Genomic DNA, 16,685 nt, shown 5'->3' with positions numbered 1-16,685 from the left:
TTCCCATTCTGTAGGCTTCCAATTTGTCAGAATTCTGGTGTCCTCTCCCATACAGAAGCTTTTTAACTTCCAACCCACCATTTCCCCTCTATCCTCTACTCTCCCTCCCTCCCCTGACTTCCCCTCTGACCACAGTCATCCGCTCCTCCTCTATTTCTAATCAGAAAAGGGCAGGCCTCCCATCCACCAAACATGACATAGCAAGTTTCAGTAAGACTAGGCATCTCTCCTTGTGTTAAGGCTGGACACGAGGAATTAGAGTCCCAGAAGCCAGGCAGAAGAGTCAGAAACAGCCCCTGCTCTCACTGTAGAAGTCCCATAAGGAGACCAAGCTACAAAGCTACAACATATATGGAGAGGGCTTAGGTCAGGCCCATGCAGGCTCGCTGTTGTCAGTCCAGTTTCTGTGAGGCCCTGTGAGCCCAGGTTAGTTGATTCTGTGGGTTTTTATGTAGTGTCTTTGCTTTATCTCTTGCTCCTGAAATCCTTTTTCTTCTCTTCCATAGGATTCCCTGAGTTCTGCCTAATGTTTGGCTGTGGGTCTCTGCATTGATTTCCATCAGGTTCTAGATGAGGCCTCTCTGATGACAATTGGGCGAGGCACCAATCTATGGTTATAGCAGACTCTCATTAGGCATCATTACATTGACATTTTGTTGTTGTTGCCAGTAGTGCTTGGTTCTATCCCAGGTCTCTGGGTTCTGGTGATCCAGGCAGTGTTAGGGATGAACTTCCTCTCATGGCCTGGGTCTGATGTGGGACCAGTCATTGCTTGTCATTCCCACAATTTCTGCACCACCTTTACCCCAGCACATATTGTAGGCAGGACAAATTGTAGGTTGAAGATTCCGTTGCACAGTTGGTGTCTCAGTCCATCCACTGGAAGTCTTGTCTGATTACAGGAGTTAGCCTGTTCAAGCTATGTAACCCCTATTACTAGGAAGCTTAGCTGGGGTAACCCTTGTAGATGCCTGGGAGTTTCCATTGCACTAGGATTCTATATCACCCCAAAATCTCCCCTTTTCAGTTCTCTCTTTCAGTACTCTCCCCCTCCTCCCCCTACACCTGATGCCTCTTCTTTTTGTTCTAGAGCCTTCAGGCGTGCTGTTAAGTTGCTAGTATGACATCTCTCTAATGTCTTTATAAGGGCACTTACTGCTTTGAACTTTCCTCTTGGCACAGATTTCCTTGTGTTCCATAAGTTTGGGTATGTTCTGCATTCATTTTCATTAAATTCTAGGAAGTCTTTCATTTCTTTCTTTATTTCTGCCTTGACCTGGTGGTCATTCAGTAGAGACTTGTTCAGTTTCCATGGGTTTGTAGGCTTTCTGTTGTTGAAATCTACTCTAATATGTTGGTGGTCTGATATGACACAGGGAATTATTTAAATTGTCTTGTATCTGTTGGTGCTTGCTTTGTGACTGGGTATGTGGTCATTTTTGGAGAAGGTTCCATGAAGTGCTTAGAAGATATATTCTTCTGTGTTTGGGTGAAATATTCTGTAGACATACATTAGGTCCATTTGGTTCACAATGTCTGTTAACTCTGTTATTTCTCTGTTTAGTTTATGTCTGGGTGACCTGTCCATTGGGAAGAGTGGTTTATTGAAGTCTTCCACTATCAATGAGTGAGGGTCAATACGTGATTTACATTTTAGTAATGTTTCTTTACAAATGTGGGTGCCCTAGCATTTGGGGCATAGATGTTGAGAATTGAAATGTCATCTTGGTGGATTTTTCGTTTGATGAGTATGAAGTGTCTTTCCTCATCTCTCTTGATTAATTTTGGTTTGAAGTCTATTTTGTTAGATATTAGAAGAGCTACACCAGCTAACTTCTTAGGTTCATTTCCTTGGAAAATCTTTTTCCAAACTTTTACTCTGAGGTAATGTCTATCTTTGATGATGAGTTGTGTTTCTTCTATGGAGCAGAAGGAAGAATCTTGTTTTCACATCCATTCTGTTAGTTTGTGTCTTTTTATTGGGGGATTGAGACCATTGATATTGAGAGATAACAATGACCAGTTAATGTTGATTACTGTTATTTTGTTGTTGTTGGTAGTGGTAGTGCTGCTGGTGGTGGTAGTCAGTATGTGTGTGTGTGTGTGTGTGTGTGTGTGTGTGTGTGTGTGTGTGTATGTGTGTGTTTGCATTGTGTTTTCCTTCTTTTGGTTATGCTGGTATGAGATTATTGGAATCTCCTTCTGATACCTTCTGTAGGGCTGGATTAGTGGATTGTTTAAATTTGACTTTAGCAAGGAATATCTTATTTTTCCCATCTATTGTGATTGAAAGTTTTGCTGGGTATAGTAGTTTGGGCTGAAACCTCCGGTCTCTTAGAGTCTGCAGCACATCAGTTCAGGCCCTTGTGGTGATATTTTACTTGTGCTCTAACAAATGAAACTTATCTGGGGATTAGAGGACAGAGTCAACCACTAGATTAGTTAGACATAGAGGTCAGACAGTGGTGGCACACACCCTTAATCCTATCACTCAGGAGACAGAGATCTGTCTGGATCTCTGTGAGTTCAAGGCACATTGAAAATAGAGCCAGGGGTGGTGGCACACACCTTTAATCCCAGCACTTGAGATCTCATGTCTTTGCTTGGGAAGGACACATGCCTTTAATACCAGGTAGTGACTGCAGGAAGGAGAAAGGTATATAAGGCGTGAGGACCAGGAACTAGAGGCTTTTAGCAGCAGTTCAACTGAGAACCTCAAGGGTGAGGACTTAAAGGCTTTCAGTCTGAGGATTTGTGGAAACAGGATTGGCTGAGGAGGTTGGGTATGGCTTGTTCTGCTTCTCTGATCTTTCAGCTTTCACCCCAATATCTGACTCCAGTTTTTTGTTTGTTTGTTTGTTTCTAATTTATAAGACTGTTTAGCAATTTGTGTTACATCTGGCACCCAAGTGTTACAGGCCTTCTGGCTTTTTGGGTCTCCATTGAGAAGTCCGGTGTAATTGTAATAGGTCTGCCTTTGTATATTATTTGGCCCTTTTTTAATATATTTTTTCATTTTTTTGTTATTAAGATATTTTCTATTCATTTTACATACCAATCACAGATTCCCCTCTCCTCCCTCCTCCCACCCCCAACCCACTCCCTCATTCCCACTTCCTCCAAGGCAAGGTCTCCCATGGGGAGTCAGCAGAGCCTGGTACGTTCAGTTGAGGCAGGTCCAGGCCCCTCCTCCCTGCACCATGACTGAGCAAAGTGTCCCATCATAGGCACTAGGCTCCAAAAAGCTGACTCATGCACCAGGGATGGATCCCGATCCAACTGCCTGGGGACCCCCTAAACAGTTCAAGCTAAACTACTGTCTTGCTTATCCAGAGGGCCTAGTCTAGTACCATGGGGGCTCCTCATCTATTGGTCCACAGTTCATGTGTTTCCACTAGTTTGGCTGGTCGTCTCTACATTTTCCCATCATGATCTCGATGTCCCTTGCTCATAGGATCCTTCCTCTCTCTCATCAATTGGATTCCTGGAGCTTGGCCTGGCACCCAGCAGTGGGATCTCTGCATCTGCTTCCATCACTGGATGAGGGTTCTGTGATGACAGTTAGGGTATTCAGCAATCTGATCACTAGAGTAGACCAGTTCAGGCACTCTCTCGACTATTGCCGGTAGTCTAAGATGGGGTCATCCTTGTGGATTCCTGGGAACTTCCCTAGCACTCTGTTTCTTCCTATTCCCATGATGTTTTTATTTATCATGGTATCTCTTTCCTTGCTCTCCCAACAATGACATCATGAAATCTGCAGGCAAATGGATGGAACTAGAAAACATCATCCTGAGTGAGGTAACCCAGACTCAGAAGGACAAACATGGTATGTACTCACTCATAAGTAGATACTAGATATAAAGCAAAGGATAACCAGACTGCAACCCAAAGCTCCAGAGAGGCTAGCTAGCAGGGAGGACCCTAGGAAGGACACATGGATTGCCCAGTGAAGGAGAAATAGATGAGGCCTACATGAGCAAACTGGGGGTGATGGGAGGTAATGGAGGGCAAGGGATGTGGGATGAGAACATAGAGGAATGGGAGGTTCGAGTACTTGACCCTTTCCTATTGCAGCTAATTTTTCTTTCTTTGATCACTGTATGTTTAGTGTTTTGATTATCATGTGACTAAGGGGTCTTTCTTTTCTGGTCCAATCAATTTTGTTTTCTGTAAGCTTCTTGTACTTTAACAATCAGCTCCTTCTTTAGCTTATGAATAATTTCTCCTATTTTGTTGAAAATATTTTCTGCGCCTTTGAGCTGGGATTCTTCTCCTTCTTCTATTGCTATTCTTAGGTTTTGTCTTTTCACAGTGTCCCAGATTTCCTAGATGTTTTGTGTCAGGAATTTTTTAGAGTTAATACTTTCTTTGGCTGATGATTGCATTTGTTCTATTGTATTTTTAAAGCCTGAAATTCTGTCTTCTATCTCTTTTATTCTGTTTGTGATGCTTGCATCTGTAGTTCCTGTTCACTTACCTACATTTTCCAGTAACAGAATTCCTTCAGATTGTATATATATTTTGCTTCTATTTCCATTTTCTGGTCTTGAACAATTTTTCCTCATTTCCTTCAACTGTGTGCTTTTCTTGGCTTTCTTGACATTCTTTAAGTGATTTATTGATTTCCTCCTTTTCCTTGACTTCTTTAAGGGATTTATTAATTTTCTCCTTAAAGAGCTCTATCATCACCATAAAATTGGTTTTAAGGTCATTTTCTTGTGCTTCAGATGTGTTGGAATATTCAGAGCTTGCTGTAGTGGGATGGCTGGATGCTGATGGTGACATATTGCCTTGGCTGGTATTGATTATGTTCTTAGATTGAAGTTTAGATATCTGGATTTAGAGTGGTTACAGTCTAGGCACCTATTTCTGGGTTTTTCTTTGTTGAATGGGTGTTTTCTTTTTTAATTTCTGCTTTCTCTCTGGTCGTCTGACTGAGGTGGTCTGTGGCTGAGTAGAGGGTCTCAGCCCAAGTTAGGAGCTGGGCTTCAGATGGCCTAGATAGCCTCTGGTCCAACAGGGGTTTGCTGCCCAAGTGAGTGGCTAGAGTTCTGGCTATGTGTGTGGCCTCTGATCTGGTTGGGAATCCTATGGGGTTGAGGAAGCTTGCCTGGCTTCTGGTTTTTAGGGAGATGACCAGGTCTCTGGGCTTCAGGATGCTGGTTTGGTCTCTGGTGGAATAGGAGGCTTCTGCTGTAAATGTGGGCCAGGACATGGTAATGAGGAGAGGGACCGCTGATTCTTGTGAGTTACGTTTGTATCCAGCTACTTTGCTGAAAGTGTTTATGAGCTATAGGTGTTCCCTGTTGCATTTATGTTTCAAAGAACTGGAAAAAAGTAAGAGAGAATGAAGATAACAGTTATGGTAACATTTAAAGATGGATATCAAAGAACAGGACTTAGTTGGAGAATAGTGCTCTTATTCCTGGAAAAAAGTGGTAAAAATTTTAAAATTGTCTATTTATTCTTTTATAAATTCATGCACATATTTTCTTTGACTAAAACTCCTCCTATTCAATATCCCCTTCCACTCACACCAAATCCCTTCTTCATTCCTAGTTCTCCTTTAAATTTCATGTCATGGTTTTGTGTATGTGTGTGTGTGTGTGTGTGTGTGTGTGTGTCTGTCTGTCTGTCTGTCTGTCTGTCTGTGGGCCTGTCTTTTTGTGTAATGGGTTATTTGCTTGATGGGGACAGTGAACCAGTACCTACACCAGTATGTCATCTACTCCCCCTGCAACCTTTAACTGCTCCTCTGGGAGGAGACACAACTGTTACTTGACTTTAGGATAAAACCTGTGCTGATGAATTCCATATAAACATTTTTGTGAGACTATATCCTGTCAAACAAAAATGCCCTTGAAGTGTTTATTGATTATGATTTTGCATATTACTGAAAGACTTAACTCTAAATGGAGCTGTAATATAAAGTTGTACTCAGGGCAGCCAGAACCTTCAGTTCTATCTTCTTATGTTTATGCCTAAGCCATGTACTTTGGAACTGACTTCCAGTGCCAGACTTCTGCACTGCAGTCTTCAAAGCCCCCTAGCCAGACACATCCTCATACCTCCTCTCTCTTTTTCTATTTTTTCCACACTGTTATGAACACTAGGAAGCCTCCCCATACATAATAATTTGAGTCAGCTTTCTCTCCCTCCTTCACTTTTATGTCATTACTTGGAAATTATGAACCTTTTAAAGCCATGTACCTTGAATTAAATCTTTTCTGCTGCTGACTCAGCTTTCAAAAGTGCACTGAAAACAGTCTCTGTCTATCCACATGTTTATTCATGCATCTCCATATTCATGCAGCTACTTATTTATAAATGTAATGTTTGTAGTAAAAAGTGAAATATTTGTTTATTGTAGTTTTATTAGTGTCTATATGAATAATAGTGATTCTGCCTACCTCTGGCAGGGAGCAGAGTTCTGCAAAAGCCTGACTAAAAACAAAATGCTGGCCTACATCTTAATACAATCCTCACAACACACTTTCAGTTGTGATTTGGGAATATTTACATAATGGGATGAGCAATTTTACTATAGTCTCCACACAACTGACATAATTCCAGAGTTAGCAACAGTGCTGCTATGGGAAGGTGAGGAAATGGATGGATAAAGTCACACATGCAAGACCACAAAGCTGAGCTGGATTAAATTAGGATCCAAGTATCTGAAGTCTCAATGTATTGGCTTCTACCTCTCACACACATAAACACTATGCTATTTATAATCACGCACAATTAAAAAGTTAACAATTGACATGAAATGAGGTCAGGAAAGTGTATCTTCATCATCATGTGAAAAAAAATTTGCTTTAATAAAAATAATATGTTCCAATTATATAAAGGTGGAGATGAAATAAAGATCCCCAAGTGTGCCCTGACTGAGCATAAGTTCAGAACCTGACTAATGTGAATTGGTATGGCCACTGTAAGTTGCTAGGCAACAACATGTAAATAGAAACAGCACATGTGGATAAGAATTTAAATTTACTGAACCAATTGTTCAATCTGAATTTTAGGAATTTATCTATTATTCTTAGTAAAAAAGAAAACATAGTTGATAAATAATAAGATTACTATTAAATATATTCATATTTTGCTGAATGTGGTGATGTGCATCTCTAATCCTAGCTCCTGGGAGAAAGAAGCAGGAGGGATAAGAGGTTTCAGATCATCTGCCTGTACCTATCAAGTTGAAGGCAAGCATGGACTATGAAAGACCCTATCCCAAATAAAATAAAACAAATTATATATTACACACATATGTACACACTGTGTATGATGTATGTACATGTATATGTGTAAATGTGCATGCAGATATGTGTGCATACATGTGCATGTGTAAGTGGAGGCTGAAGGTTCACGTCAGATGCATTCTGTAACTATCCACCTTATTTTTTTGAGACAGTCTCCACTGAACTGGGAGGTCACCTAGTCTGAGTGGCTAACTGGTTCCTGGAATCCTCCTGCCTCTACCTCTCCAGCTCTAGGATTACAGATAAAAGCTGCTATGCCTGTTTTTACATGGTTGCTTAGCATCTAAATACAAGTTGCCATTCATGTGCTGTGTTCTAGTTTGTTTTCTGTTGCTTTGATAAACACCATGGCCAAATGCAACTTGGGTAGGGAAGGGTTTACTTGGCTTCCTTTTCCACTATAATTGAAGGCTATACTTCAATTATACACTGTAGTATAAACTCAGGGAAGGCATTCAAGCAGGAATCTTGAGGTAGGAACTGAAGCAGAGACTGGAGAGAGCGCTGCTTACTGACTTGGTTTTTATAAAACCCAAGACCACCTGACTAAATATGGCACCACCCACAGTGGGCTGAGCCCCTCCCCCTACATCAATCAATCAATCAAAAAAAATTTGCCCTATAGACTTGCCTACAGGTCAGTCTGATGAACATGCTTTCCCAGGTGAGGTTTCCTCTTCCTAGACGACTCTAATTTGTGTCAGGTTGACAAAAATCTAACGAGCACACATTGGCAAATCCTTTCATAGCTGAGTTATCTCTCCAGTTCCAGTATACTCATTTTGAACTGTGTCTTAGTTCTGTTTTAGAAGTTAATTGAACACAAAAGAAGGGAGAAATTTATGATCTTCAAATAATACCTGTACCATTGAGCAACATCTTTGCAAATGACTTGATTGAAGAGACTGAATTACTATGAGTTCTTTTGTGTTAGTAACAGGATCTAGACTGAGTACAAATTAGTAGACAGTCATCCTCTGGGTTAATGCCAAGACACATGATATTAGTTATTGAACTGAGAGAAAGATTTCTTGTTCACAGAGATTAGCACTGACTGGAGCATAAAATCCTCAGAGAACAATTCAGCTAGGGACAAAGGAATGACCTAGAAAATTTATTTTTAAAATAATACTCTCTGAGCTTGTCTTTAAAAATTCTGATTTTATTGCCTGAGAGAGTGGATTAGGAAAATAGATAGTGTTTAGAAGATATAAGTTGTCTTTAAAGTCAAATTTAAGGTCCATTTGTATAGGAAACAATAGTGCAGGGGACTTAGAGAATTTAAAAAGTCCCTATGCCCTCGGGCAGTTTGTAGGAACACAGGAAAGCAGTGCTTACACATTGCTGGCAGTATATTTCTGCTATTGCCTGATTCCCAGCAGAGAGAAAACATGAAAAATTAAAAATGGAAGTGGATTTGGTGGAATTGTTCATTGAGAGGGTTCAGGGTATCTCTGAGAAATAACAATAAAACTTGACTTAAGGCTGGGGATATAGCTTAGTGGTAGAATACTTGTCTGGCAGGTGCAAAGGCCCAAATGATTTTGATAACTTTATCAACAACAGTTTTAAGGAGATTTAAGGACATTCCAATTAAAATATTTATTTTTTTTAAATTGCTAGTAGCATGAAATATCATGACATAAACTAGAAAGGCTATGACTCATATGTTTTAAGTTTTTTTTTTTTTTTTTTTTTTTTTTGGTTTTTCGAGACAGGGTTTCTCTGTGTAGCTTTGTGCCTCTCCTGGAACTCACTTGGTAGCCCAGGCTGGCCTCGAACTCACAGAGATTCACCTGGCTCTGCCTCCCGAGTGCTGGGATTAAAGGCGTGCGCCACCACTGCCCGGCAAGTTGTTTTTTTTTTTTTTTTGTTTTTTTTTTTTGTTTTTTTTTTGTTTTTTTTTTTTTAAATAAGTTATATGAGTAACCAAAACAAAATCTTAAAGCCAACATAAATTACTTAAATAGCAAAATAGAAAATTGTTGCTAGGAAATTGTAGCCCATTAATACTAGTAACTTATTGCTAATCAGTATTTAACTCCAAGTTATTATTTTGATATGAAATAAGTTTCTATTTCTTAGAAGGAGGATTATTTTTAACAAAACAATATTTTGAACAATCAGAAATCATCTAGATGTGAATAAATTAATGAGTAGGACTGTTCAAAATAATAGTTTTTAATTCTTCTTGTATTTTTAATATACTTAAATGATTTATAACTTATAAAATTTATAATTATATCAGCCACGGATTCCCTGTAAAATTAAATAAAATTATAAAATAAAAATTAAAAAAAGAAAATGTTTCCACAAAAAAGAAAAAGAACAAAAAGAAAAAGGAAAAAAAAAAGAAAAAGAAAGAAAAAAGAAAAAAAAGAAGTAAAAAAAGTTATAATTATAAGCATATATAATTGCATATGCTTTATTATAAAAGCATATTTATGAGTAGACATTTATTATAGAGCTACCAACACATTTAAAAAGTTTTATTTTTATTTATGTGTATATATTAATGTGTCCTAATGTGGGAAACTAACTTGAATCCTCTGCAAGAGCAAAAGGCACTCTTAACTGTTGAGCCACATGTCCAGCCCAAAGGAACATTTTAAATATAATAATTAAAAGAAGAAAACAAGTTTTATCAACTGTTAGCATCCAGAGATTCTTACCAATAAAGTCACAATTCTTGTGTGTGTGTGTGTGTGTGTGTGTGTGTGTATACATATGTATGTGCCTGGGTGTAGAAACTTGTATATGAGTGTACAGATGTCACATATGGTGTCTTCTACAATTATTTTCCACCTTATTTTTTGAGACAACTTCTCTCACTGAACTTGGACCTCACTGATTGGTTAGACTGACTGACAATGAGCACAGGGATTCTTCCAGTTCTGTCCGCCAGTACTGTGACTACAGGTATATGATGTAACTAATATTCAGATTTTTTTATTAAACAATTGTATTTATTTTACATACCAACCACAGATCCCCCTCTCATTCCTCCTCCTACTACTCCCTCCCCAGTCTCCCCCAACAGTAGGCTGAGCCCCATTTCTACATCATAACATCTCACTAAAGATTACATGAGCTCCTGCAAATGGTTGAGTAACCATGCAGAAGCAAGGCAATTTTTTTTGTAGCATGTGCTTGAATTTACCTTATCTAGCATTTCTGTTTATGAAATAAATAATGGTGTAGTTATTATATGATCCACAATCTTAAAGCAAAAATCAAAACTCTTCAGTGGATTTCCTCTTTTCCCTATGGCATTCGTAGGAAAAATCAGGGGAGAGTTGTTAATACATTTGAATTAAGATTCAATACATTTAAATTAAGATTCAAAATGTCATGTTGAAACTCTGGATTAAAACTAGGAAAATTTATGATCTTTTAAAGAAGCTGATATTTCAAGGCTAGATAATTGATATCTCCTAGAGAATAAGATCTTCAATTTGGTTCGATCATTAGACCTTGAGAGGTGTGAAAATCATGATAGGATGGCTTAATCAGTACCTAAAAATGACACTTTAAAAAAGCCATGGTCCTTGGCATGATAAGAAGCTCCTGGGAAGACCGGCTCAGCTCTGAGAGGTCTGTTTAAAGCAGGTGCTTGAGAATTGTAAGATGTGCACAGAAAATGTTGTAAATTGGTGGTGCAGTAATTAATGTGTACGAATGTAGAATATTATTTTAAGATGTGTTACATTTGTTTATGCTGTGGAACATTTGTTTAAGGACGCAAAGATGTGTTGCATTCTTTTATGTTGCATTTGTTTAACTCGGTGAAGCTGTGTTACTGTGCCTGTCTAAAATATCTTATGGTCTATAATGAGCTGAATGGCCAATAGCAAGGCAGGAGAAGGGATAGGTGGGGCTGTCAGGCAGAGAGAATAAATGGGAGGAGAAATCTAGGATAAGGAAAAGAAGAAGGAGCAAGAGAACAAGGAGAGGAGGATTCCAGGGGCCAGCCACACAGCCACACAGCCAGCTATGGAGTAAGAGTGAAAGTAAGATATACAGAGGTAAGAAAAGGAAAAGACCTAGAGGCAAAAGGTAGATGGGATAATTTAAAATTAAGAAAACCTGACTAGAAATGAATGAACTAAGCTAAGGCCAGGCATTTATAAGAAAGAGTAAGACTCTATGTGTGATTTATTTGGGAGCTGGGTGGCAGTCCCCCCCAAAAGCATAAGAGTAAAAAAAATCACCAACAACATAAGTACATTATAATATCATGATGCTCAGTAGGATGAAAACATTAAGATGCTTAGCTTGGGAAGGATATGAAATAAGTAGTAAAAGAATGTAAGTAAGTTTTTCTTTTTCAGAGGAGAGTTGCTACATGTGTATATGCATGTGTGATTAATACACACATATATCACATTCTTTAACATGATATTCTTCACTATTTAAGATGAATCCTAATGGAGAAAGAGAGTAAAGATTTCCTTCAAGTTGTGAAAGGTGTGGGGCTCAGAAATCTAGGTGAAGAGAAAACACCTCCAGTGTGGGTTGTTTATCGACAATTCCATCATCCTACTAGGGTTTTTAAAAATAAACAAAATCTGGTTGATGGCCCTTTGCATGCAAATAAACACAAAATTAAAGAGAATAAAGAGTCTTGCCTGCTAGGTGTGGAATCTAAAAATTGAAGGTAAGATGGTTGAGGAAATGTTTAAGAGAGCACCCAAAGGTAGAAGAGACTATCTTTGGGTGACCATATTTATGCATCACTGTTAGAATTCTTGTACAGCAGAGACTCATAGCCTGCTCGTATGAGCTTGAGATGAGTATCTCTATGCATCAAAAAAGAGAAAAAGTGTAATTCTCTGTAGATGTGAGCATATGCATTTTTGTAGTGGCACAACACTGCCACTTGCAACAGATTTTTTTTTCTGTAATTTGCAATGTATTTGAACTACATTAAGATTTATGAATTTACCTGACCTACGGGATGATAAACATTCATTTAAACATAATGTATCTTTAGAAATATTTCTTCCATTGAATTATTTAGACTAGCTTATTTAAATGCATCTTTCTGCTCTTAAGTGAGAATATTTACTTTTGTAAATATTCAACACAGAAAACAATGAAGTAAATGTAATAAAATAGAACATTCATTGAAGAATTACTGAAAGCTGGCTATTTGCCAAATGCTTGGTATGGATTCTCACTTAATTCTCAAAGAACTGGATAAAGTAAGTATTGCATTCATGACTCAAGAGAGATACAGAACTTGCTGGAGATCATCTACTAGTAAGGGACAGAGTTGAGGGTAGAGTGCAGGAAGTCTGACCCCAGTTCCTCAGGTCTCTCTTGTAACTCTTTATTAGCCTGTGCCAAATCTGTAGCATAACAGATACCCCATCCTTGTACATATCAAGGTCACATAGTGTGAGTTAGAAGCTTTAGAATGAGCCATGAGTGAATGGAAGAATAAGGAAAAGAATTAATTAACATCTGCTGAAAGTAATCTTTCTTCAAACAAAGATTCAATGATTGTCCTCTACAGTCCATTGATAAATACATTTCTTGTACATATCTTGATTGTGTTAAGTAACATATATATATATATATAATTTATTTAAACTTGATTTTATTTAGTGCCACTTATTTCACAAAACAATATTCATGCATACACGCACACATGAGAGAGAGAGAGAGAGAGAGAGAGAGAGAGAGAGAGAGAGAGAGAGAGAGAGAGAGAGAATGACATTTATTTTCTATCTGTAGTAGAACAAATGACCAAATGACCATGGCTTGGAACTATATAAATTTACAATATATTGTATTGTTTTCTACAGATTAGAATTCTGCCATGTTCTTTAAAGCTCTCACAGGGCTAAAATCTAGATGTTGGAATGACTGTGTCCCTTTGGGGGCTCTGGGGAAAATATATTTCCTTCCTTCCCAGCCTATTTCTCTATCTGTCATTGCCCTATTCTCCCCCTTCATAGCCAGCATCACTAGGAAAAGCCTTCACACTGCACTGCTGGGCTTTTTCTTTGCTTTCTCCTTCAATATTTAAAACAACACATGTTTATTCTAGTCTCATCAAAATAATTCATCTTAATGTTTCAATCTTAAAGTCCTTAAAGGTTTTTTAAAAAAAGATTTATCTGTCTACTTTATTTTATGTGAATGGGTGTTTCCCTATATGAATTTATGTGCCCTATGTGCATTCTTGGTGCATGCAGAGGTCAGGGGAGGGTCTAGGAGCCCTTGGAACTGGAGTTACAAGTAGTTGTGTGTGGCCAATTGAACCTAGGTCCTCTGTAAGAGCAGCAGTAGTCTTAACCACTGAACTCATTCTCTAAACCTAAATCTTAAAGTATTTTGTTGTTGTTTTGGCTTCTTTAAAAAAATGAAAACAGTTTTTTTTCATGCAATCTATTATGATTATAATTCCTTCTTTCCTAACTCCTCCCCACCTATCTGCCCACCTATATCTGCACCTCCTTTCTTGCTATCTCTCATTAGAAAACAGACATCTAAAAAAAAAGAAGAAAAGTAATTATAAAATATGAGAAAATAAAAACAAGTAAACCTAAATGGGACAAAACAAATGAACAGTAAAGCAAAGAGCCAAAAAAAAAAAAAAAAAAAAAAAAGGCACAAGAAACACAGAAAGGTGCAGAGACTCATACATTAGCAAACACAGAAATTCCACACAAATGCAAAAATCAGAAACTAAGATATATAAGCAAAGGACATGCAGGGTAAGAAAAAAAATGAAACAAAGGAAAAAATGCACAGACAAAGCACTGTGAGATTAAAAACAAATAAACAAAACAAAACTGAAAAACCCCAAATCCTTCAAAATACCACTGAGCTCCTTTTTTGTTGGTCATCTACTGCTGCACATGAAGCCTGTCCTTCAGAGTGGTTTGTATACCCAGTGAGAGAGACCTCATGGGAGAACTGGTCTTTCATCTGTGAGTGGTTATCAATTAGAGACAGCTTCTAGGTTAGGGAAGGGGCTTCGTGTGCACATCCACTCTCAACACCAAACCGCATTATGCCCAGATCTGTGCAGGCTGTGCATGCTGCCACATTCTCTGTGAGTTCCTAGGTACATTAGTTCTGCTGGGTTCAGAAGGCCGTGTTTCCTGGGTGTTCTCTATCCTCTCTGGCTCTTACAATTACAATTACAATCCCCCTCCTCCTCTGCACAGTTACCAGAGCCATGGGGGGGGGGGAGAATTGATGGAGACAGCCCATTTAGGACTGAGTGCTCCAAGGTCTCTCACTGTCTTCATATTTTACACATGTGAGTCTCTGTATTTATTCTCATCCACTTCGGCTGGATGGTTAACTGATGAAGACTGAGCAAGGCACTGATCTATGAGTATGGCAGAATGCCCTTGGGAGTCACTTTGTTGCTGTGTTCATTTAGTAGAATGGCAGTATTTCAGTCTTCCCCTTGGTCCTTGGCCTATCTAGTCTCCTTCTTGGCCACCCAAGCAGCATCAGGGATGAATTCTAGCTCATGGAGTGGCCTTAAATAAAATCAGCTATTGGTTGATTACTCTCACAAGCTTTGGGCCATTGTTGTATGAGCACATCTTCATTCAGGTCACCATTGTAGACTGAAAGGTATGTGCTGGGTTGATATTTACCACTCTCCTTTGCTGGCCTGCATAGTACCCCCCCAGTATCCTGTATACTAGCCAGTGGAGGTGAAAGCTCTAGGTAGGCACCAGCTTGGCTTTTCAGTGCGCAACGAATCATGCAGGTGTTGTTTACAGCAATAGAGCGTTTTGCTGCTCTATTTGTAATAACCAGAAGTTGAAAACAGACTAGATGTCCATCAAGGGATTAATAAAGAAAATGTGGTGCATTTAGAAAATGAAATATTACTCAGTTGTTGAAAAAATGGAATTATGAAATTCACAGATAAATGGCTGTAACTAGAAAAATATCACCCAGAGTGAGGTAACCCAAATCCCCAAAGACAGACATGGTATGTATTCGCTTATATGTGGATGTTAGCTGTTGAGTCTTAGATAAGCAGGCTAGTCACAGAGGTTAGGTATCGAGTAAGGGACTACGGCAGGCTGATTGAATCTCCCCAGTAAGGGAGGTAGAATAGATAGTTATGGATGCATGAGGAAGGAAGAAGTGGGAGGATTAACTGGGGGGGGGTGGCAGTGAGGGAGGGAATATGGTGAGGGGCAGTTAAAACTAAAAGCCATTCGAGGGGTTTTATGGAAACCTAATACATTAGAAACTTCCTAAAATATATGCATATATGAAGATGATCTAAATGGAATCACCAAATAATGCGGTAGATGGAGCCCCAAATGACCATCTCTCTCTCTCTCTCTCTCTCTCTCTCTCTCTCTCTCTCTCTCTCTCTCTCTCTCTCTCTTTGGTTTTGGTTTTATTCGAGACAGGGTTTGTCTGTGTGGTTTTGGTACCTGTCCTGGATCTCACTCTGTAGACCAGGCTGGCCTCAAACTCACAGAGATCTGCCTGGCTCTGCCTCCTGAGTGCTGGGATTAAAGGCGTGCACCACCACTGCCTGGCCCAAATGACCATCTCTTGTCACCAAATGAACCTCTGGTTCTGGTTAATGGGTTTCATGTAATCAAGTTATTGGCAAAAAAGGGTCCCATGGGAGCCCCCAATAAATCTAGGTCATTGCCAAAGCTATTGGGTACTCTCTAATCTTAAAGATCTTAATTCAACCATACTTGAAAATTTTGGAAAATGACATATTCATAGGTTCTGAGATTCATACATGAATATTTTTAGGGAAGAATTTTTTTGCCTGCTCCAAGCCTTTACTAAGTCTATACTCTGATCCTTGAGACTGAGTGAACCCTCAATGCTTTTCCTAGTAAAGCTTGTAGGCACTTTGGGGTAGTCCAAACACCAAACACCAGTGTCCTGACTAAAGTACAAAGCAATCAGTGCTGTAGAGGCAAGGACCAGGGTCAAGAGAGCGATCTCACTGCCTGAAGCAGACTCATTGTTGACTCGTTTATTTCATTTTTCCTATTTGTTCCCTGTCATCCAGATTCTGAGACTCTGGGATATTCAACACCAACTGTCCATTCAAAGGATAGCTTGTTCTTTCCCGAAAAGTCAAGACTTCAGGTGCCTTTTCCAGTTTGATGAAACCCATGGACGACTTTTCATCTCCTTCAATAATCAGCTTGCCTTGTTGGCCATGAAAAATGAAGCCAGCAAGAGGGTGAAGAGCCATGCAAAAGGGGTCACGTGTGTCCTTTACAATTCCCTCCTGAAGCAGGTAAAGACATGTTATTCTCTGCTGCTGTCCTGACATATCCCAAAGCTCAGTGGTCACTTTCCTTAATTTAACCTAACCTAAAACCAAAGGTAATGGTTTCCTTCTGTTGCAAAAAGAAATTTCCTGATGAAGGGTATGGACTACATTGATCGATGGAT

At 39.0% G+C, this 16,685-nt stretch overlaps 1 protein-coding gene across 1 annotated transcript in view; it reads left to right on the top strand.

The window, feature by feature from the left end:
* Positions 1–16,685, top strand: part of Wdr49 (WD repeat domain 49) — a 131,155-nt gene that overhangs the window by 26,872 nt on the left and 87,598 nt on the right. The window contains exon 6 of the mRNA XM_059264735.1: positions 16,294–16,527. Within this exon, the coding sequence (XP_059120718.1) occupies positions 16,294–16,527 (234 nt within the window). The remainder of the gene's footprint in view (positions 1–16,293; positions 16,528–16,685) is intronic.

Source organism: Peromyscus eremicus, chromosome 6, assembly GCF_949786415.1.
Source record: "Peromyscus eremicus chromosome 6, PerEre_H2_v1, whole genome shotgun sequence".
NCBI lineage: Eukaryota > Metazoa > Chordata > Mammalia > Rodentia > Cricetidae > Peromyscus > Peromyscus eremicus.
Note: the sequence above shows the minus strand (reverse complement) of the source record. Positions and strands in the feature narration are given on the sequence as shown.